General features: G+C 41.5%; 1 protein-coding gene across 3 annotated transcripts in view; it reads left to right on the forward strand.

Annotated features, from left to right (window-relative positions):
* LHFPL3 (LHFPL tetraspan subfamily member 3) overlaps positions 1-24,504 on the forward strand; it is a 469,597-nt gene that overhangs the window by 327,898 nt on the left and 117,195 nt on the right. For all 3 annotated transcript variants that reach the window (XM_059712790.1, XM_059712789.1, XM_059712788.1), the window contains exon 2: positions 1,733-1,969. In XM_059712790.1, coding sequence (XP_059568773.1) covers positions 1,733-1,969 — 237 coding nt within the window. The remainder of the gene's footprint in view (positions 1-1,732; positions 1,970-24,504) is intronic.

Here is a 24,504-nt window from a genome sequence, read left to right on the forward strand (position 1 = left end):
CAGAGCTGCTAAAAGATGTTTCTTGCTATGTGAATAAGGTGACTTTAGGAACTCACCTAAGGATGGGGGTTGGTTGTCAGGAGAACCAACATGGGATTAGAGGGTTGGAACTTTCAGTCCCATCCCCTTGTCCTCTTTGGAGTGGGAATAGGCCGGAGGTTGAATCAATCCCCAATGGACAATGTCTTAATCAATCATGCCTGGGAAGCCTCCATAGGAGCCCCAGAGGATGGAGTTGGGAGAGCTTCCGGATTGGTGAACACGTGGAGGTGCTGGAAGTGGTGCACCAGGACAAGGCATGGAGGCTCTGCTCCTTTCCCATACCCTGCCCTACACATCTGTTCTGGCTGTTTCTGAGTTAAATAGATACTTTTGCAATAAACCAGTAATCTAGTAAGTAAAATGCTTCCCTGAGTTCTGTGAGCTGCTCTAGTAAATTAACTGAACATGAGAAAGGGGTCCTGGGAACCTCTGATTTATATAGCCAGTGAGTCAGAAGTACTGACCTAGATTTCCCATTGGCATCCTGCGTTGGAGGGGTCATTGGAACCTACAGTTTGTAGCCAGTTATCAGAACACAGGTAATAATCTGGGATTGAGACTGGCATGTGAAGGGGGGAGCAGTCCCGTGACCTGTGGAATCTGGTGCTATCTCTAGGTAGATAGTGTCAGAATTGAGTTGAATTGTGGGACATCTAGTCAGAGTCTAGGTACTGTTTGTTGAGGTGGTTGGGAAACCCCACAGACACACTAAAGAATACAAGTATTATCCTTAAATTTCTGAGTTCCCATAAAACTCAGTGGGGCCACACCATGTTGCAGTGCTTTTCAGCCTTTTAAAAAATGAAATAGAACAGAGTAGGATAGACAATATCAGAGTAAATTGCATGTGGAAACTACGGTTTCAAGAAACTTTTTTGTGTGTGTGTTTCGGAGATCACAACATAAAATTATATTTTGCTGTGACTCAAAGTCAATATACCCTCTGGCATTGTCCATGTTATCCTAGTCCCTTATCTGGCTCTGTCACAGCTCTTCAAAGCCAGCATTGAATTATCCTTCTGTGGTGTTATGATTTCTTCTACATATGATTCCTATTTACAATGGAAGCCTTATACAAATAAGCACCAAAATTCAATATTTTTTGTATTTTCTTACAGATCAAAATCCCTTTACTTCTCTCAGAATGCCTGGGCTCGCTCTGAAGTGCATTCCTACAGCTCCTACAGGGCGCTGGGCTGCTTTTTTTAAAAAAACTTACCTTTATTGTTGAAAGTATCACAGATGTCCCCCTTTTATGTATATATTCTTTTTTATTGATTTCAGAGAGGAAGGGAAAGGGAGAAAGAGATAGAAACATCAATGATGAGAGAGGCTACCTACTGCACAAGCCCTACTAGGGATCAAGCCTGCAACCTGGGAATCCAACCATGACCTCCTGGTTCAAAGGTCAACGCTCAACCACTGAACCATGCCAGTTGGGCCAGATGTCCCCTTTGGGGGTGGCGAGGGGCTGCTTTTAAGTTAAAGTAAGGGGCGGGGGAACATCCATCCCAGGTAGGATGCTAAAATAAAATTTAGCTCGTGTGGCTTAATGGGTAGAGCGTCGGCTTGTGGACTGAAGAGTCCCAGGTTCGATTTCGGTCCAGGGCACATTTAAAATGTGTGGGGTTTTTTTTTTAATTTATGCTAACTCCTTTCGTTTTCTTTTTGTTTCTGCCCCCTCTCTCAGCGGCCTGCCTTGTGCTTGGCTGTATGATCTTCCCCGATGGCTGGGATTCAGAAGAAGTAAAACGGATGTGTGGAGAGAAGACAGACAAGTACACCCTCGGAGCCTGCTCTGTCCGCTGGGCGTACATCCTGGCTATTATTGGGATTCTGGATGCCCTGATCCTCTCGTTTCTGGCATTTGTGCTTGGGAACCGACAAGACAGCTTGATGGCTGAGGAACTGAAGGCTGAAAACAAAGGTAAGATTGCTTTGGGGGGCTCTTACCTGGACGTCTAACCACAAAAACAATACTTTCTATTATTTCCTATCAAGCATCAGTGCTTCCCCTGTGGGTCTAATTTGCTGCATCTTTTAATGCTATCTAGTTTTCCCCAGACTCAACTCAAGAAGTTTCCACAATTAAAATATTACATTTTTACATTTACCTTTCTGAGGCTCTCTGAGTCCACTGTTATTATTTAAATACATTTCTTTTCCAGTTTCTTCTCTTCCTGAGTTAATGGCTATGAATAGCACTTTTTTTTTTTTTTTGGTCTATTTGACTAAACTGTTCACAATCACTTTATTTGAATTCAGACTCATTCTCTCAGTGAAAAGTAGTGATACTGGCCCCCAAGTTACAGTTAGATATTTAAGTAATTACCTAATTAGCTGAATTTTAAATGTGTTATCTGGATAATCAAAAGTCCTCATATTTCTCTCAAAAAATAAAATACCTTCTGAAACACAAGGGAATTAGAATGTAAAACAGGACACTGACTAGTGAATGATACAGAAACATTACAGTAGGCCAATAAGGTATCATCAACTCATTATTCAAGATGAATCTTTTAATTTTCTTTCCAGATTTCTAAACCAATTTCTTGGGATATAATTTACTGTCTCTGTATAGACTTAGATTCATTTAACTGTTTTCTATTTATATTATCTTTAACTTTAAGACTTTAAACTTATATCAGTACCTTCAATTGAGTGCCTCCTTCTGGCTTTTATTTCTAATTCGGAACGAAACCCATCCTTGAATTATGAAATTTAGCTCATTTCAAATAGTTGCTAACATCAGAGACTCTTCACTGCTTCAACAAGCCTCAAGCATATATTAGTATAGCATGTAGGCCATCACTGTTTATGCTTATAAACTACGAACTATGAGGGGAGAAAATTGAGACGTCTGGGAGAGCAGCAATATTCATCCACAAACCCTTTATCTCCCTGATTTATAGACAGAACACATATTAGTTTACTTGGTTCTGTCAACAATATTCTAAACACAAAAATAACCTTTTCACCAGCAAGTTACTTCTTAAAAATGCAACTTCTTAAAAATGCAACTACTTTCAAAGTAAAAAAAGGATAATATGAAGTTAATTATTATACTTTATAAAGCGTCTAACAAATTTAAAGTGCTCTCGTGTGTGCTCATTAATTTGGGGACCTTCTCTGTTATCTTTGGATTTGTTGGATGTACACGGGCTCTGTCCGTAATGTCACTTCAAAGTTAATAAGGACAGCTTAATATCCAAATAAGTTACCTTGCCCTAGAAAATGAGTTAAAGAAAACACCACTTTGGTCCACATACTCTTGCTCTCCACCACTACCCAGTAATGTACCAGAAGGCTCTTTATTCACCGCACAACTCAAAGTTATACTGAGAACCTTTAACTTTCCGGGCATCCTTTGACCACAAATTAGAAGAAATTTCAAAAAAAAGAGAAACAGGACGATTTTTACTTGGCGATTGGGAATTCTAACTCCTGTCCACATGGACGAGTGACAACAATTCTGAATTCATGCTTTAGAAAGGAACAGCTAGCTTTATAGGATAACACTCACCAGTTTTCAAAAGGGGTCTTTTCTTCTGGATGACTCCGTTAAATGTTGATGTCTAATCCTTTCTGTTTAGGTTTTCATCAAAGAAAGCATCATGTTCCATTCAATGATATATTGGAAACACTTTAGTAAAAGGGTGGATGGAAAGGAAAATTTAAGAGGCCAATGTAAGGTTTGGGGACAGTGTATGATTTTCCTGTGTTCATCATCTTCTCCATTGTGTGGGACACATTTGCATGTATCTGTAGTTTATTCCATTTGGTTCTGAAGGACTAAAATCAGTAGCGGTATCAAATCAGATTTAATAAAGTAGCAGAGAGTATCAGGCCACACTGGTGAAGCATTCAATTGTGCCACACTTTTATTTCACAACTAGAATTCCTTTACCTGGAACTCTGTGAGATACCAGCAGCTCTACGCTGCAGGCAGCTCAGATCTTTGTACAATACGCTCTGTATGCAATGAGACCAGAATTCTAAGCCTTGTAGAAAATCAAACATGCATGTGTCTGAGAAACGGTGTAAGATTTATAGTTGCTGTGCAAAGTAGCGTTTATTATTTGGTATTATTTAAACGCTTCTTCCATGTTGAAACTTCCAAAGTTAGATTGCTTGAGGGAAGACCAATCAGTGATTTTGCATGTTTTTGCATAAGCATAGTTTCACTAAACAGTAATTTTATGGCTTTCAAGTGCATGCAATAACCCAAACTAAATACCATTAATATTCTATAGATTATAAGGAAGGAAATAGCTGACAAGATAAGAATAATTTGTAATTATGAAATTGATTATAAATGGGTGTGTTTACGATTTGTGTGGATATAGTAGTATAACTTTTAACTTATTAAAACATTCTTTTTCATTATTAATTTTTTCTGATAAAACTACAAAGATATCCCTTGGTCATCAAGGCCTCTTTTGGGTTCCAAGGCAATGCAATGAGACAGAGACAAATCAAACTCACAAAATTTTATAAGAGTTTTGTAACTCCATCATGCCTTCTGGTATCATGGAAGCAAATAACACCATATCTCAAGCCTTGCTGCAAAAGAGTAAAACATCATGCATTCTTATATACATTATATCACCATACACTCTGTAATATCTTTTATAGTCTTCCAGTTTTCTGGCCTGTTGATCATCCTAGCAACTTATCCTATATAATAAAAGAGTAATATGCAAATAGACCGAATGGTGGAACGACCGTTCAGCGGGGGGCAGGGCCAGTGAGCAGGCAGTGCCAGGCCAGCCAAGGCGCATGCCAGAGGGCAGAGGGAGGGGATGGCGATGGGGGGGGGGGGTGGCAACCAGTGGAGGCAAAGGGGCGGTGGGGGGGAGGCGGGGCCAGCCACTTGCCAGCCAGCACCATTCCCTGATCGCCTGCCCGGTTGCCTCCTGCAAAGGGATGCCAGACTGCAGCTTAGGCCTGATCCTGCATCAGTCAGACATCCCCTGAGGGCTCCCAGACTGTGTGAGGGCACAGGCCAGGCTGAGGAACACACACACACACCCCTCCCCCCCCCCCCAGTGCATGAATTTTCGTGTTCCAGACCTCTAGTATCCTATAATAAGTAATAGGAGCAGCATAGAGAGAATAAACCTACAAATATTGCGTATTCCCCTGATTCAAAGAAGTTTGTCTTAAGTGGTCTCATGTCTTAAGCGGTCTCACGTCCTAAGTGGTCTCATGTCATGATCATATATTCTTTTTGTGGTTTTTATAATTAATGTAGCAACAACATACTTCCCCATTTATCTGGAGAAGCCACCAAATGGGTTCAGGTTTCCCATGTGTCATTGCAAGGATATTGCTTAGGTTGATGAGTCCTTCCCGACAACCACCCAATGGACAAAACAAGAATCACTGTTACATGAATTCCAGAATATACTAAAGAAGGGAAGAGAACACAGTTCTAATTGAACAATTTTCCACTCAGAGTGTTAAAATGAAAGGGAATATAGGGTACTGCTGAGCCATAAATTAACCATCACAGAGGTGCTATTCAAAGGGAAAATGAGGGGGAGGTACCCTGTGAATGACTCCATCTATATAGACCACTGCTCCTTAAGATAAATTCCCGGTGAACTCACCCCAAGACCATTTCAATGTCTCCCTTCAACACCTCCCACAACATTCTTTAAGCCCTCCTTTTCCAGGAATGCAAAGTTAAATTAAAAGAGGTCTTTAGCTGAAATGTATCCTAAAATGTGAAATGGCAAAATTGGAATGAGTTTGAACATACAACAACAGAAAGCAACAATTTTGATGATGCAGTGTTGTTTTAGAAGGAACTTCTGTAAGAGATAAAGTTAATAATCTATGATGCTCCTTCAAGTCCCAGGATATTTTTTCATGAAAGAAAAAACACTGAAAAACAAAGAGAAGTGAAAACTCTTTAAATATCCAACTAACTTTCTGTAGGAGCTTATGTATGCAAACTCTACTGCCGACTCTGAGTTTGGGGAGTCACCCTGCGGGCTGTGTGCTGTCCCTGGCTCTGGGGATAACAGTGGACAGGCAGGTGTTCATTCTTGTTTGGGAGTTCGGCAGCGTGATTTCTAAATGAGCCAACCACAGTAGGCATTTAACCCTGATATGCTGCTTAATTGCATATTTTAACACACTGAACTGTGAAGTCAATTTAATTATGTAAAATTAAAGTTTCATCCAGATACAAAGGATTTGAAATGAAAGCTCTATTTTCAACTTCTTGCATGAGTTGTAAAAGGGTAAATAATTACATTCTCCATAGCTTCTGTGCCACAAGTATCTCTTACCTTGGCAGACACCACTTTTAAAGAGGTCTGTTCTTCACTTGTGTATGTGGTCTCTGGAATTGTTATCAGATCACTGGGGCTCTCCCAGCCATTTTAAAGTCACTTTGTCTTCTGGTACTTACACTGCAAATGAGAAAACATGATTATCCATCAAGAGGTGACTCCAGCTACCGTTTATTTATTAAGTGGCTTAAGCTCTTCTTAATGCCCTAATAAAGGGAGTTAGGATAAATTTATTTTACTTCACTAAGTGAGAAAGGCTTTGGAATTTGTGCCGTGCCAGGCCAGGCCCCCACTGTGAGCGGCAGCATGGTGTAGTGGAAAGAGCTTGCACCACCCAGAGCTAGTGCTCTCTCTCTGACAGACCTGAGGAGCCTTGCAACTTGCACCCCCATCTTACTAGCCCAGAATTAAGCTTCCTCAGTGCAGGCTGTCTAAATGGCATCTGGGGCTTCTCCCAGGAGTAAAATATTTCAATTCGGGGAATACCTTCGAAGGTGTCCTTTGAGTACACTCCGAGGGTGGAAAGAGCTCCTATCCTCGGAGCAGTGAACACACTAAAGGCTTTTTTAGGGACTTGTTAGCAATGCATGTGTGACTAGGGAAGGGAAAGATAAAGTTCAAGCGGAAGTCTGTCTAGAGTTTCTCCCTCAACCATATACCTACCCACGGAACCGTGCTGTCACAGCCCCATTCACTCACATCACCAAGAGTAAAATGAGCCCGGCCGCAGTGGCTCAGTGGTTGAGCATTGACCTATGAACCAGGAGGTCACAATTCGATTCCTGGTGAAGGCACATGCCTGGATAGTGGGCTTGATCCCCAATGGGGGCCATGCAGGAGGCAGCCTATCAATGATTCTCTCTCATCATTGATGTTCTATCTCTCCCATTCCCTTCCTCCCTGAAATGAATAAAAATATTTTTGGGTCCTGGCTGGTTTGTCTCAGTGGATAGAACGTCAGCCTGCGGACTGAAAGTTCATGGGTTCGATTCCGGTTGCAGGTTTGATCCCCAGTAGGGGGCGTGCAGGAAGCAGCCAATCAGTGATTCTCATTGCTGATATATCTCTCTCTCTCTCTCCCTCTCCCTTTCTAAAATCAATAAAAATATATTTAAAATATGTTGGGGGGGGAGTAAAATTAGTCAAATTTAGAAACTCTCACCCACAGCAGAGGAGCCTCCTTGCCTCACTAGATTCTCATACCATGTGGTGTCCATATGGACACCTTGACAGTGTACGGAGCCCCAGATTAGAGAAAAAAACTTTGTTTCTGATCTCAACTCCGGCACATATGAGTCACATGACTTTGAGCAAGTCCCTTAACATCTCAGAGCCTCTTCACCATCTTTAAAATGGGAAGAATAATAATACCAAGTCCTGCCTCCTCCATAGGGTTGGAAGAGTCCAACAAAAGCATGTGTGTGGGAGCAATATATAGTCAATATGTATATAGGCTTTACATTTGTTTCATCTAACCCACGATATATTTTACCTCTTTTTTCTTGTTGTCTATCTTCCCCCGGAAAAGCTTCACAAGGGCAGGGATTTTTGCCTCTTTTGTTCACTACTGCTAGAACAGCGATTTTCAACCTTTTTCATCTCATGGCACACATAAACTAATTACTGAAGTCTTGTGGCAAGTATAATATATTTTTTGGCAATCTGACCCCCCAAGAAAGGTATGAGTTTGATTCATTCACATCAGATGTCTATTGTTGTGTCAGTACTTTCTTCTCATCCTTCTCCAATTAGTGGACTTAAAGTCAAATGTGGTTTAGGAATGTGAGGGCAAAGGCAATGCTGAATTTGAATGGCTGTCACATGCTCTATTATCCACTCTACTTCAATGGCCAAAGGAGTTTTGACATTTCAGTGATCTTTTCAGTCCTTGAGATGAGGATTGATCTTTTCAGTCCTTGAGAAGGGATCTCTGGGTAAATATCAAACCAGCTAGAAGAAAGCAAGGAGGAAGGAATAAAAAATTTAAAAAAAAACCTTATACAACAAAGTCATGATGTTCAAGACTTAGCCCTACCAGTAAATTTTCAATCAGCCCTACCAATAAAAATAGTCAGGTATTGCATGTTTAAAAAATTTTTTGCAGTATACCAGTTGAAAATCACGGGCCTAGAATAATTTCTGGCCTGTATGGGAGCTCAATAATGATGTGTTGAATGAGTGAATTATTGAATGAATGAATGAATGAATGAATGAGTCTATTCTAATGTTTTTCTCATGAGATCATTTCATTGTTGCACAGATCTTAGAAAGTTCTTGTTTCCTTTAAGTTGAAATATGCCTGCTTTTAATGTCCACTCATTGCACTCCCTCTTCTACCTTAAGCTATTGACTTCTTTAGAAACACATATTGTATCTATAATGGTTAGTTACACATTTATCAAATGGCATAGTTTCCGTGTCTTGCTTGGCATCTGGGGCCCCCATGTTGTCAGTATTGTCTACTACCCACCCAAAGAATCAGGGTAGAGGGCCATCCCTGGTGGCAAAGAGGCAGAGGGAGAGGACATACATAGGAGTGGTGGAAAGAAGAGAACTTTACAAGAGTCACTCATGGATGCATTGCTGGAGATTATCTCCTTCAATTTACCCAGGTCTAGAGGTAACTTGGAGAACATCTGAACTTCTGAGATTATGGTCCATTCAACAAATACACATTGAGATCATGAATGCACCATGGTGCACTCAAAGAGGGAGCTCTCTCTTTAACCTGTACCCAACCTCAAATGATATCCTCAAAGTCAGTATCTTCCTCTCAGCTTTCTCCAATTAGTGGACTTAAAGTCAAATGTGGTTTAGGAATGTGAGGGCAAAGGCAATGCTGAATTTGAATGGCTGTCACATGCTCTATTATCCACTCTACTTCAATGGCCAAAGTAGTTTTGACATTTCAATGATCCTTTCAGTCCTTGAGATGCGGATTGATCTTTTCAGTCCCTGAGAAAGGATCTCTGGGTAAATATCAAACCAGCTAGAAGAAAGCAAGGAGGGAGGAATAAAAAATAAAAAACCTTATACAACAAAGTCATGATGTTCAAGATTTAGCCCTACCAGTAAATTTTCAGCCAGCCTTTCAGCATAACTTTATGAAGCCTTCTGGTTTGGTTAAAACCTATCACGTTCATCTCTCACCTCTTCCATCTCTTGCCTTCTCCCTTTTAATAGAATCATCATGAGAACTGAAAACAGGGAGTATCATGACCTTCATAAGACACAGCCGAGGTTTATGGATTAGATTTCTTACTAAATTACTCATCTGTGGCCAATTCTTTTTTCTTTTATAAGACTGAGTCTAATTTCATATCTCTACATTCTGGATAGCATTGGTACACACCTCAGTATTTGAAGCTAATTAGTGATCAGTTATGCCTTTTGAAAATTACAGTTTTTATTTTAATAGGCAATACAAACTTGCTCATTAAATTGCTTTTGATTTCAGGGAAAATCTGTCATTTCTAGTTTTTTCATCTACACATTTCAACTTCTAGACCCCAAATAAGCCTGTGAAAAAAATGTTCTCCCCCATCAGTACTCCAAAGTAGTTTATTTTCTTCGTGCATCTGGTTAGTGCCCCAACAATGAGCACCTCTAGCTTCTCTCCTACTTATCATAGAATCTCTGGTTCTTGTCCTTGTGCCCTATTAAGAGAACACCTTCTATGTGAAGTCTTCTTTAATTCTAGTCAAATCCCCTTAGGCCTCAGCTTCCCTCTCAGACTTGTTTTTTAACATACATAGAACTGTTTTGGCAGAGTGGATCTTTACATTCTTGCTACATGTTCAGTGATGCCATTGTGAGGTCAAAGAGCACAATGAAAATGGAACCTGTCACTTCACTTACCTCTCACAATGTAGAAACATGTTCTAAACCTCTGGAAGGCTGGTAAGAACTCAGTGCCCAGCAGAATACAGCTGAGATGAATGTGTTGGGGTTAAGTTTACAGAAATATGTGTTGTCTACTAGAGCTTCGCAAAACATGACCCCCTAAAATCCTACAAATTTTATTTTTTTCTCTAAGGAGTATATCTTACCTGTTATCTCTAGTGTGATCATTCCTAGGATATATTAGTAAGCGCTTAATATAGTTGAGCACTTGTTATTGTTCTTATTGAATCTGTTTCATGAAAAAAAATATGTGAATATCTAATTCATGCCCCCACTTAGTGTCTTCTGTACAGGAAGCAGTTTGTCCCTTCATTGACGGCAAAGGAAATAAATTTACCTGCACCTTACACATAGATACACATATTTTTAAAGCATCGGGGAGTGGTATGTTAGAACAATATACTGTCACTGACATTTTAGGCAAATCACTGCACCTCTTTAGGCCTTATTTCAACAGCCACCAAAAAGTACTGTGCACTTAACTGTGTGATAATCAATGGGTAAAACTATGGCATTCAACTCACCAAACATTTCTTGTGTGCTTCAAGCATGCCACGCCTAGTGACAGGCAGCGGGGATTCCAAAATGAGTGACACAGGGTTTGCCCCAAGTCTCTTTAGGGAAGACATTTAGTGCTATAGGTACTAGGTCATATTTCTGAGATCCAGTCCTGTTCTGACATCTGTGGCTTCATGAGGACACTTGTTTGGTGTCACCTCTGTGTAAAATGAGTGAATGCTATTCCCTGGCAGCCGACCTACTCCAGCACCAGTGAAAGATGATGCTATAATAAGCAAAGACTACATCCCAAGGACAATTTGACAGAAGGTTTCATCTGCTGGAAGGCCTTAAAAATATCAGCTTATGAGGGAAAAACAGTATTAGTATTAAACAAAGGAGAACAAAACTGTGAAGAAACGAAATATACAGTAAGGATGTGTGGTGTAAGGACAAGGAAGAATGATAGGAGGGAGGGGTCCTCTTGTTGCTAAGGCATTCATTTTAGAGTAGCCTGTTTAAAATCTAAACTGGAGAAAATGTTTGGGGGAAAAGTCTCTGTAATTCCGGCATTATCACCCTTGAACCATGTCTTCACAGTCAGTTGGCCAGCTCATAGTGAGCAAGCGCTGTATTTATGCATTTCACTGATTTTTTTTTTCTTCCTGCTTTACTGCCCAGGATTATCTGGGCCTCAAATCTGGGGAGAAGAGTCAGTTTGGCCTGAGTAGATATCATCTCTCTAACCCAGCTTCAGCATGTCACCTTTGATGATGTGCCTGGAATAATCAGGAACTTACATGTGAATCCTGGCAGCGATGACTGGATGCTGTCTGCAAGTCGAAGTGCTGTCAAAACCCACAAAAGCGAGAGTGACGATGTTGTCAAGGGATCTGGAGGGCAGAATTCAACCAGGGAGAAAAGCGACGGTGGTGTTAATGTCCGCCACCCCAACATATGTTCTGACAAAACCACTAGATAGACGGGTCACCAGAGAGAAGCCCAGGGGGGAGGTGGTTAGAGCCCATCGAGCAGCAGATGAGGCAGCAGCACTCCCTGAGAGCAGGAGCTGACCCAGGGCCCTCATTAGGGGGCAGCTTCCAAAGAAAATCTAACACAACTGTCCCTTGTCCCAGAGAAGGTGGAATGCCCAGTAGTCACAGAGCAAACTCCATCTGCTGGCCTGATAGTTCTTCACCAGAGCCTGGCCTTTTGTGCCAGACAGTCTGTGACTGTCCAGGTAAGAGAAATGCAGTTGGTCTCTCTGTTTCAAGTTCATCCATTTCAAAAGAAAAAACTCTGTCCTGACCTTGGTAAGTGGGGCCCAAAGATGCTGTATAGGTCGGTACATGGTAGCAGATGAAGCTTCTTGAAGTTCCTTTTTCAGGAAAATCTTCTAAAAGCATGAGTACCTGTGTTGTTTTTTTTTTGGGAAGGGTCAGCCTAGAGAAAAATCTTAGTGGTGAGGTTAATTACTCTTCAGATGTTGGGGTGATAATGACCACCTCTCTCCTCTCATCTCCACTGAGGATCAAGCGAAAGGAATGTTGAAGTACAATCACAGAGTGGTGACATTTAGAGCCAGAAATCATTTTGTTCTTCACAATCACCTAGGGAGCTTTAAAGAAAGGATTCCAGTGGTTGATCACCACCCAGAGAGTGGCGTGAGGTGGATGCAGGTATGAAAACTCCCCAAGAGGTTCTGATGTGCAGCCAGGATTGAGGACCAATGGGTTCACCCAGCACAAATGAGGAAGCTGAGGCACAGAGAGGAGAAATAAAGAACACCTCCTCAGTCTGAATTTTTATAATTAGAAACTTGACACACAGTCAAGTTTCATTCAGTAATAGACTAAATAGTCATCTTTCTGATATAGTTCCATTGCTGCCCTTCATGGAAACAAGTGCTTGCTGCCAGCCCTGGAAATTGATTTTTGCCACCTGCTAGCTCTGTGAACTTGGGCAAACCTCTCTAAGCCCGCAGCATTCTTGTCTAAGCACATGAATAGAACCGGCCTCATAGATTTTGTAAAAACAACATAAGATAACTCATGTAAACTGTCTGTCACGATTTCTGGCACATATCAGCTGTTGCTATTTAATTTTTTTAATCTATTTTTATTGATTTCAGAGAGGAAGGGAGAGGGAGAGAGAGAAACATTAACGATGAGATAGAATCATTGATAGGCTGTCTCCTGCATGCCCCCTACTAGGGATCGAGCCCACAACCCAGGCATGTGCCCTTGGCCAGAATCGAACCTGGGACCCTTCAGTCCACAAGCCAATGCTCTATCCACTGAGCCAACCTGGCTAGGGCAGCTGTTGCTATTTTTAGAGCTTTGATTTTACTTGGCAGACACATATAGTGTTTACATGTCATGATTCATGTGGCACAGAGCCCATGCCCTAACAACTTTGCCCTGTTGTCTCCCTTTGTTCCTACAACTCTGCATCATAATGGAGGCCTCATGAAGATCAAGAGATTGCTCCCGCTACATGCTTAAATATGACTTTTTCATCTGGTACCTTTACAAATATTTTTAATAAGACTGGTGAGGTTTTGTTTGTTGGTTGAGGGTTTGGTTTTGTTGTTAACAATCTTTCTACAAATGCCTATATCTTGGGATTAGGAGCATGGTGTGTGGGGGGGAACCCCATCCAGAGAGCTTAAACTGTGCAGCTGGCTCTTTAAATTCGGTGAGTCACCAAGGAGAGCCCTGATCTTTTGATGGACAAATGACTTGCTCCTTACAAAGTTACTATTTTCAACCCAGCTAAGAATTCTGTCACTGCACTGCTGGACAGATGAGGGACAACCCTGAACCTTAAAAAATGTCTCTGAGAGGTGTCCTTCAAAAGGGATGGAGGGAAGGGACTCTACCCAGGCAGAGGATGCAATAAAGACAAGAATCCCCTGAGTATAGGAGGATATGATCACTTTAATTCTGCAGGTAGATAAAAATTTAGTGCTGCTAGGTTGTCGTGTTTTGGTTAGAACACATCTTTATTTTTTTTCACCATAAACATGACAAATAAAATTCATGTGTCAAACAAACATGAGTAATACAATTATTAGAAGTTAAAACAAATCACAGGAGACTCCTTTCCCATTGTTCAAAAACCCTTTTCTCTCCTGATGCACTCTGTACTGATTCCTTCTTTATTAGCTAATTCATACCCACTAGGTAACACCTACAGCATCTTAATTTTTTTTAATTTAAATAATAATTGTCAGGTAACAGCTATCAAATTTCTAAAAATTTAAAAAGGAAGCAATAGTAATTTAATAGTATTTACCTGGGATGCTTATTTTAAATGAAATGAAGTTATAAGGAATAGCTCTGGTATTTATTTAATTAATAAACTTTCTTTTTTAGAGAAGTTTCAGGCTTACAGCAAAATTAAGCAGAAAGTACAGAGTTCCCACAGGCCCCCTCCCCCATACACACAGCGTTCCCCACTATCAACACACCACATCAGTGTGGCTCATTTGTTACAATCAATGAACCAACACTGATCCATTATTATCAACTGAAGTCCATAGTTTACACTAGGGTTCACTCTCAGTGCTGTACATTCTATGAGCTTTAATAAGCACATTCAAGTACATGTGATGCAATTGATTTGAGGGTCACACTTGGAGCAACACTGTTCTAGGTCATTTATAATCAGAGTAACTGTGATTCTAGTGTAATGAGACTGAGGCCAATGGTCATAGCCAGACCAGTGCTACTACTTCAGAATTTCTTTACATACATAACCTGGCAATCTTCAGTGCAGAAATAGACTCTACTCCAAAAGTTCACTTGTAGGTTGTGTTTTGGAACTCATATCACATATTTTTCATAGAAACAGTTGATGTATACAACAAAGTTCTTGGATCTGCCCACCAAAGCACATTTCACTCACAATGTTATAGAAACAAGGTTATTTCAGCAAAGCATTTTAAAAGGATGCAATAGATCCCTAGCTGGTTTGGCTCCGTGGATAGAGCAACGGCCTGCAGACTGAAGGGTCCCAGGTTCATTCTCCAGTAGGGGGCGTGCAGGAGGCAGCCGATCTATGATTCTATGTCATCACTGATGTTTCTATCTTTCTCCCTCTCCCTTCCTCTCTGAAATCAATAAAAATTTTTAAAGGAAGCAATAGTAATGTAAACCCATGGAGTTAATAAGACAAAAAATGTTTTTTTAAAACTCTGACAACTGAAGTGTGGAAGAATTTTTAAACAAAACTTTAAAGACATAAACCAAAGGGGGGAAAAAAGTTATATATATAAATGAATTACATCAAACTAGGACTTCTGTTCTCTGGAGACTTTGGTTACCGCCACCACCACCACCAGAACCTCCAGGGCTTTGGACTCCTGGCCAGGTAGTCCTGGGACCACGTCTCTGAACCCTCTCTTAGGGGAGAGATGAGACCAGAGTGGGGTGCTGCTCAAGGAACTTGGCCAACTCCTTTGAAGCCAATGTGTTAAACCATATAAATGAAAACAAAATCTTCCCAAATCATTTGACTGCAGAGTTTTTGGTTAAAAAAAAATAACACTTATTGACGGAGGAGAGGAGAACCATGGGCTTATTAATGAGTGTGTGGGTGTGCGATGCCTTAACAGGAATTTAAAATCTCTACCCTTCAAGAAGGAAATGTATTTGCCCAAAAGCCATAGATAATCATCCTTTTGCTTACGTGACCTGCTAAATAAATGAGATCCTTCAAGGATTGAGCTAGGCGATCTACTCTCAGTTATGTTTTTTATTTATGTCAATTCACTTTTATTTTTTAATAAATTTTATTAATGGAAAGGAAGCACTTTTTTCAAGAAAGCATTTTGAAAAACAATGTGGGGGAGGGATTTATTTATTCTTTGGGGCAGTGGAGATACTCTATACAAAGACACCACGCTTCTCATCCCTACTGAAATGTGAGTTTTAGTTGATGAGTTCCTATCAGTAGCCTGGCTCTGTGCAATGATATTATGAGCTTTTGTCTGGGCAGCTGACTGTTTTAAGGAATTACAAAAACTATTAACAAAGGCATCTTATCCAATAAATATTTATGGAGTGCCTGCTGGGTGCACAGGGCACAGGGTGGTGAGCAAAAGGGAAGTGGTTTCCATGCCATGTTGCTGACAACTGAGTGAGGGAGGGACTCACTTTTTATATATTTTGTGGGGGTGTTTCAGAAGCCTTTAGGTTGCTTATTTCTGTCTCTGAGAGGTCCTTGATGTTTAAAAAAGCGACCACCTATTTACTTGGTTATGTTCCAGCTGGCTTTATCATTGGGAGAGGGGTGATAACGGAGGAAAGCTCAGTTTGGGGTGAGGGTAATCAGTTGCTTGACATTAGAGCTTAATGGTAGATTTTGGCTGTTGCTTTTCACAGGGATAATGTGTCCTGATCCTCAGGCAGCCTATATTCTCAAGTAACTACTATTGATTCTCCCACTGCTTTGCTCACTTCTTCAGTCCTTTACCCAAAAGGTGGCTGAATTATATATATGCAGTTAAAGTGTTTAAAAAAAATAGAGCTTCTATTTATAAAGGATAATTTAAACAAACCCAAAGTGAAAGATTAGAAGTTATTTGGAATGTTTTAAACCAACAAGTATCTAGAATAATAAGCAAGGAATTCCTCCGAATTAATAAGAGAAAATAACCCAGTTACAAAATGAGCAAAGATTATGAACAGTTTGTAGCAGAGGAAACTCAAAAACTGCAACAGTGTGTGAAGAAATGCCCCCAAACCATTGCTAATTAGAGAAACATAAAGTAAAACAGCATAATTTAAATGGTCTAGGCTGGCAGATATTAGACAGGATGGCAGGCAGGGATTCGCCTCCATGCTCAGTTTGTGGGCGGTGTGGATGGGAGCAACCATTCTAGGTGAGTAGAAATCATAGACTATTATGTAGCAGGTCAAAGATGACAAGTTAAATGAACACATAGCAACATGGATGGATCTTAAAAATGGATACTTAGTGAAAAAAGGAAACAATAAGATAGATAATAAAATATCATATGTAAATTAAATATAATGCATCCCCCCCAACAACCATCCACATTGTGTAAAAATATAGTCAAATAAAAACATACATGAATGGTTGCTTCTGGATGGGGAAGAAGAATGACACTGGGAAATGGAAATAAAGGAGATTCAACAAGAAGAGGAGGTGTGGTATAGGGGTGAGAGCATGCCTCTGACATCCAATTGCCTAGATTAGCACCTCAGCTGCACTGCTTACTAGCTGTGGATTTGTGGCAAATCACATGATGTCTCTTAAGCTTCCATAAGTGTAAAATGTAGATCATATTATGTATCTTACAGCATCATAGTGAGGTTTAAAGGATAGAATCCAAGTAAAGCAGTTAATTCAGTCTCTAGCATATATATAGTTTAGCATTCAGTACATGTTAGCAATAATTACAATTGATTGTGGGAACATAAAGAACTAAGGGTAGGAAATAAGGCCTAGAGGAGAGAAAGGAGATGAGGGAGTTGAGATCGGAGCAGGCTGAGCATGGTGATGATTAAGTTTTCCATCTCTCCCATGAAAATCTCAAAGTTGGCACCAGTCTTCTCTCTGCCCTTGTTTCCTCCCCCTTATATTCTCCTCCATTTTCTCAGTACCACAGAAGGTCCCACTTTTGCCATCAGGTGCTAGGACAGAGTGACGTTAGGTAAGAAAGAAGCCTATAGAATAGAAAAGGGAGGATCTGGGACCTGTAGTGATGAGGGGACAGGGAGTATCTCAGTCAGTTATTGCTGTGTACAAACCATCCCAACACTCAGTGGCTCAAGGAGACAATCATTTATCGTTCCTACACGTCTAGAGCATCTGCGTTAGATCTGTCTGGGGTGTTTCTGCTCCACGTGTCTCTCATCTTCCTGGAATGAATAGGCTAGAACAGTGGTTCTCAACCTGTGGGTCGCGACCCCTTTTGGGGTCGAACGACCCTTTCACAGGGGTCGCCTAAGACCATCGGAAAACACATATATAATTACATATTGTTTTTGTGACTAATCACTATGCTTTAATTATGTTCAATTTGTAACAATGAAATTGGGGGTCACCACAACATGAGGAACTGCATTAAAGGGTCGTGGCATTAGGAAGGTTGAGAACCACTGGGCTAGAATGTCCTTCCTGTGGTGATGACGGTCACAGAAAATTCAACCTCAGTAACACAAGGATGGTTGAAGCCTCCACCGTGTCACAGCTGCTAAAGTCTCATTAGTCAAAGTGAGTCCTGTGGCCATGAGAAATCATACCACATCCACAGGAAGAAGGCACTGCAAAATTACATGCCAAAGGATAGGAAAGAAGAAGAATTAGGACCATTCCTACAGTCAATATGGGCCACATACTAATGGATGACAAGAAAGAGGAAACACATCCTACCTGGAAAAACGGAAAAACTGCTTGAATGCCAGGGGACGAACCAGCATGCCCACCCAGGAAACTCCGCTTCTCTCGGACAGAAATACCCACACACACTATGGCAGAAGCCTCGAGGAGCATGAGCTTTAATACAGTTGGTAACAAAGGACAGACAAGCCTTTTACTATGGACTCTGGGCATGGGAGGTACAGGGGGTTGTCTCTCTGTCCTTAAAGTAGATAGTGCTTTTTGGGGATATAAAAAAACAACTTTATTGAATCCAGAGCAAATGTGGAGAAGTTAACTAAGGACTGAAATGAAATCACAAGTTTTTGCAAAATTTGTCCCTAACCTTTAAGTAACCATACCTTACTCTGAACCTTTGATAGACTTACTAGCCCAGTGGTCAGCAAACCGCGGCTCGCGAGCCACATGCGGCTCTTTGGCCCCTTGAGTGTGGCTCTTCCACAAAATACCATGTGTGGGCGCGCACGTACAGTGCGATTGAAACTTCGTGGCCCATGCGCAGAAGTCGGTTTTCGGGCTAAGCGAGTCTATTTTGAAGAAGTGGCGTTAGAAGAAGTAGGACTACGTTCGCTGAGGTGGACCCCTCAGATTGAAGACGTTTTTAGCAAAGGCCGGCTTGGGAGTACCCTAATTAAGTTAATAACAATGTACCTACCTGTATAGTTTAAGTTTAAAAAATGTTGCTCTCAAAAGAAATTTCAGTCGTTGTACTGTTGATATTTGGCTCTGTTGACTAATGGGTTTGCCGACCACTGTACAGTGGGGCCTTGACTTACGAGCTTAATTCGTTCCGTGACGGAGCTCGTAACTCAAATTACTCGTATGTCAAATCAAAAAGTGAATGAGTGAGACACGTGATGCTGGGCTGATGTTGCGGCGTTCACTGTGACGTTCACTGCTCCAACTAGCGGTGGGGTATCTGAAGCTGGCTCGTAACCCGAATTTTAGCTCTCAACTCAAAGCAAAAAATCGGCTGAGAGACGGCTCGTATCTCGAAAAACTCATGAGTCGGGACACTCGTAAGTCAAGGACCCACTGTACTAGCCTAATGTTGATGCCCATACTAAGATCAACAGCTACAGCCTGCCATCGATAAAATTTAAATACAAAATTGAGGAGGTTGTCATTTATTGCTGTTTCAGTCCACGCTCGAACTAGGACTGTGTCTCTTTCAGTTCTGCACCCTCAGTGCCTGGCATAGTGCCTGGCAACGGCGGGAGCTTAATAATTTACTTGAACTTAACTAACTGGGACTTTCTGCACCCCACTGAAACAAAAAACAAAAAAAACGGAAATGAAAGCACGATCAGGTATTACACATACTGCAAGGGCAATTTGACAGGCATTGATTCATCTATTTTTACCACCTGATCCATCCCTTGGGTCATTGGTTGCTTTTAATGGGGAAACATCGCCCAAAAGAGGCATCAGACATGCACATAATCCGCCTGGATGCTCACACTGAGGGCTTCTTTCTGTCCTTAGAATGCTCTCTGTGTCTCCTGGAAGAGTTGGGTTTTTTAAATAAGACTAAATATTCAAAGTACAGAGTGCCCAGTTTCCTTAACCCTAAACTCTTTTTAGCGATTAGAGCAGGCTTGTGTTGTCATGAATAATTTAAGAGATGCAAATACAAAATGGCCATTTAAGACATCTCAACTTGGGTAATTCCATGAATGTTTCTCTCTAATACAGATAATTGACAGATGATTTCCTGAGCTGATTTTTAAGTGGAACTGAAGACAAATACACATCTGAGGAAGTTGCCTTTTGCTGTCTTTTGGTAGCGGGAGAAGATAGAGTGGGCTGATGCTTAAAGAGCTCTCATTTCTGAAAACTGACTTTTAAAAATGTCTGAAGGGTTCATCAAGTCTCAGCCTCAGATTCTGCCTGAAAGAAAGCAAGGTGGGAAGGGGGAGAGGGTGATGCCGGATGGGCTGGGGCCTCTTCGTGAACTTGCCTTAGGCGTGGACATTATTAACAAGCCCGAGTTAGTCCGAGTTAGCCCCGCGCTCGCCTTGGCTCCCCGTCCCACCTTCTGGTGTGCTGTTCTTGGTATCCCTTTGCAATCTCATTTCACCACTGTGTGAGGCTGTGTGTCTGTGAAGGCTTCCACTGGCCTTTAAATAATGATCACGCTAATGTGTCTCAGTTTAGCAGGGACGTGTTGTGAGGAATAACCAATGAAAACACTGTGGACTCCTTTGCAGCTACAAAATGATGCAAAAGTGATAATGAGGAATAATTCATCCCACAGAAGTCGTAGATTTTGTAGCAAAGAAGGTAATAAGCAATTTTTAGCAGAAGGCTCTCCCCTTGTCCCCTGGGTGTGGCATGAGGACAATACAGTGGCCCTCAGAGTGTTTAGACCAGCATTGTCCACCAGAAATGTCCTATGAGCCACATATATACTTTCACATTTCCTTATAGCCACACTTTTTTTTAAAGTTTTTAAAAAGATGGAATTAATTTTAAGAATATATTTATTTAACCCAATATATCCAAACATCCAATTCAACATGTAATCAATATAAAAATGTAAATTAAATACTTTTTTTTCATACTAAGTCTTAAAAATCCAGTGTGTATTTTATACTTGCAGCTCACCTCAAATTCAGATGCACATTTCAAGTGCTCAATGGCCACACATGGCCAGTGGCTCCTGGATAGGACAGCACAGGCCTACACAGCGGGCAGCCCGCCTAGTACAAGATGTCTAACTTTCGCTGAGTGATGTCCATGGGATGGGAACATGCTCTTAAGTTTCCACGAATACTGATGACTCTCACCTGCTGGACCACCCAGCAGGAACCCAGCTACAGGGAAGGAAAGAGGGGAAACTTTCTGAGCTACTGTATGAACAAAGACTTAGGTCCTCTCATTTGCCCTACAGCAGGAGAGGAAGTGGTTCTCGTTTTGCAGGGGGGAATGAATATTTAGGAAGGACCAAGGACTTGCCAAGGTCACACAGCTGGTCTTGGCAAAGTGGGGAGGGAACTCAGGCTGGGCTCCAGAGTCCTGGCGCTTTCCAGTGTGTCATGTTTTCCACTTAGACATCTCTGGGAAGCAGCAGTTCTCAAACTGGTGAACATCCAAATCACCTGGAGGTCTTGTTAAAACACTGGTTGATGGGCCTGCTCCCAGAGTTTATGATTCAGCAAATGAAGGTGGGGCCTGGGAATTTACATTTTAACATGTTCCCAGGACATGCTGATGTTGCTAGTCCAGGGACCACACTTTCAGAACCTCCTCTGTATATACTAGATTTGATGCCTTTAATAGGGATCTATCTGTCTTATGCTAATAATGATGCTTCCCTGTGATGCCAGAAACCAAACTATTTTTTAATCTATTCTGTATTTATTTCAGAGAGGAAGGAAGAGGGAGAGAGATAGAAACAACAATGATGAGAATGAATTATTGATTGGCTGCCTCCTCGTCCCCCAGTGGGGATCAAGCCCACAACCCTGGCATGTGCCCTGACCAGGAATTGAACCGTGACCTCCTGGCTCATAGATCAATGCTCAACCATCGAGCCACACTGGTTGGGCCAAAAACCAAACTTTGACTTATAAATTTTCCCATTGTTTTTCTCTTAGTCAGCTAAAGTTGGCTGCCACATATATGGACTGGGATAGATCCACTCATTATGAACCTTTTGATTCATTTCTAATAAATCATTGAACATAAGTACTTTTTTACAAGTAGGGAGGCATTTACCTCCTCACTCAGTTCCTGCAGGGAAGAGGAAATTATACAAGTGAATGTCTTATATCATGCATACATTTGGTAGTCTTTTCTAAAACACACACACTTCTAAACCATCACTACTTGCTTTTGAAAAATGTATGTAGTATCTTTTATTTAAGATGCAGCTACATTATCAAATGTTTTCTTGGTGGCATTTTTTTAAAGGCAAGCGACAGTCACTGTGTATTCATCACAGCTTAGAAAACCCTGATTGGAGTCTGAATTTTAACTTATTATATCTTAACCATCACTGCTGTGCTCAAGAAGCAAGAAATGATTTACATTTTTTTACCTAATTGTAAGTTCCACCGCCTCTTGATTTATTAAGTGACGTGAGGGCACTTTCAATTTTTCTAGCCATTGACCTGTAGTGCTTTTCATTCTTGCAAGATGGGGTCCTTTTCATTCCTCTCATTTATCTTTAATGACTTTTAAGCCCTCCCTTCTCCCCAATCCTGTCACATCTGAAGAAAAACAACAGATTACCTGATGCACATCATAGAGCCCATCATTTTCATGAGATGACAGCAAACCCAGGTGTGCTGATTGGGTGGGAACAGGTCAAACTGCTACTGGTGCCGAGAATGGAAGTCATCTTCATTAGAGCCTTCATCAGGAATGTGGGTAACATCTGGGTGTTCGAGACGGACACAAGAGGCAGGCCTGCGGGTGTTTTCAGTCTAATGACAGTATACGTGGGAGTAAGGTGGTGTGGGGCCATTAGGCTGGAGAGACCACTGGGTCTCTCAACTTCACTCCCAGCCTCCACCTTTCATAGCAGATGCATTAAGCCTGTTTCCTTATCTGGATATGGATTCATTGGTGTGGGTGTTGGTTTGTTTTTAATTTTAGAATAGTTCATCCTTGTAGCACTTAGAGTTTTTAAAAAGGGAAAGGGTGGTTCTCAAACGGTGAGCATTAGATTACATTGATGAGGTAACCTAATGCTAACTGGGGGAGTCTGGTGTATCTATATAAATGAAAACGAATAAGAATTGTAATGCCCCAATAACACAAAGACATGTTTTGGACAAAAACATTAGGAGGAAAGGCCACTAGTGCCATCACGTCACCAAAAATACCTGCCATTTCTCGAAGCTTTCCCCCACCGTGTATTTCCTCCAGGATCACTGTGCCCTCTCCGTACCTCGGTACTGGTTTCAGAGAACTGGTGAAAAGAAGGCTTGGGGAAGGCTGGAGTGGAAAGAGGGAAAAGCCGTAAGATTAAAAGTCAGACTTGAGGAGTTCTTGTTATAGTGCAGTGCATACATGCAGAATCCTTTCATTTCATTTGACTCAGAAGCAAGTAGAACTGCCTTGCAGTGGATTTCTTTAAACACATCGCCTGCCGGAATTTTTATTTGACTGCATCTTGAGACAAGCCTAGACTCCCTCCTTAAAACACAAAGCCCTGCCCTGGATGAAAAGACGCAGAATGCCATTGTGCAGTCTTTCTGATAGAACAGCCAGCAAACCATATTAGGAAGCAGCCATTGTCTCTAGAATATCACAAGGAGGAAGGTTAATAGACTTTGCCAGACAGACCAACGGATTTTCTAACCTGGCCACGTTGCCTTGCACACAGTGCTTCTCAAACGTTCATGTTCCGATGAATCACCTAGGGATCGTGCAAAATGCAGATTCTTATTGTGGATAAGTTTCAGGTGATGTCAGTGCATCACACTGAGCAACAAGGACCTCTAAGTATCTGTTTCATATCTGAAAACGTACCTGGCATGAGGGGATAATATCCAGGGCCCCCGGAGTAGCTCTATTCACTAGAGCAACGGGGGGCGGGGAGGGGGAGGGGCAAGGGGAGATGGAAAGTAGCAGGAGGGGAAAACAGAAACCCAACTATAAGTGACAAGAAAAAGGCAGGTGGACCTTGGTGTCCAGAGAGTAATATGACAAATAGCATGTGGTAGCTCAGGCAAGCAGTAGCAAACTATGATGTCATGATCATTGAAAGAGTGATGTGTGCAATGGGGAATCTCAAAAATGTCCCATATCTGTGCAGGCAGGCAGCTGAGTAGCAGATAGCTAGTCATAGAACTAAATACAGTATTGCAGATGAAGGGTAGAGGGAGAGGGGTAAAAGGGTCTTGGCGAGAATAAGAAGATGGTGGGAAACTGAGACACAGAGCTATACCAAGGACAATAAGGTAAGGATCAATTTAGCCAAAGTGGAGCTTCAGAAACATGATTGAGCCCACAGATATGAAAACTCAGGCCTAAAGGAGCTAATATTTAATAGGCATTGTCCCTGTGCCAGGCACTGTTGCAAAGGGCTTTGTATTTATTATGGCACAGTAATTCTCACCAATATCTATGCAAGCATTATTATTTCATTTTGGACAAGCACCCGAAGTTCAGAGAGATCCCACTCTTGCTTAAGTTCCCTCACTAAGTAGCAAAGCAAAGGATTCACATTCAATGCTCCTCTTTCCATGAGCCCACACAGCCTAGCGACACATTGATGCGGTAACCTAATGCTAATTCAGGGCTCCTGAAATCTGCCCCCAGATCCAGGGAAGAGGCGGGCCTTCAGTGAGGCAAGTGGCCTGAACTGAAGATGAAAGAGGGAGGGAAGGGTAGGGTC

The sequence above is a fragment of the Myotis daubentonii genome, chromosome 10, assembly GCF_963259705.1.
Source record: "Myotis daubentonii chromosome 10, mMyoDau2.1, whole genome shotgun sequence".
NCBI lineage: Eukaryota > Metazoa > Chordata > Mammalia > Chiroptera > Vespertilionidae > Myotis > Myotis daubentonii.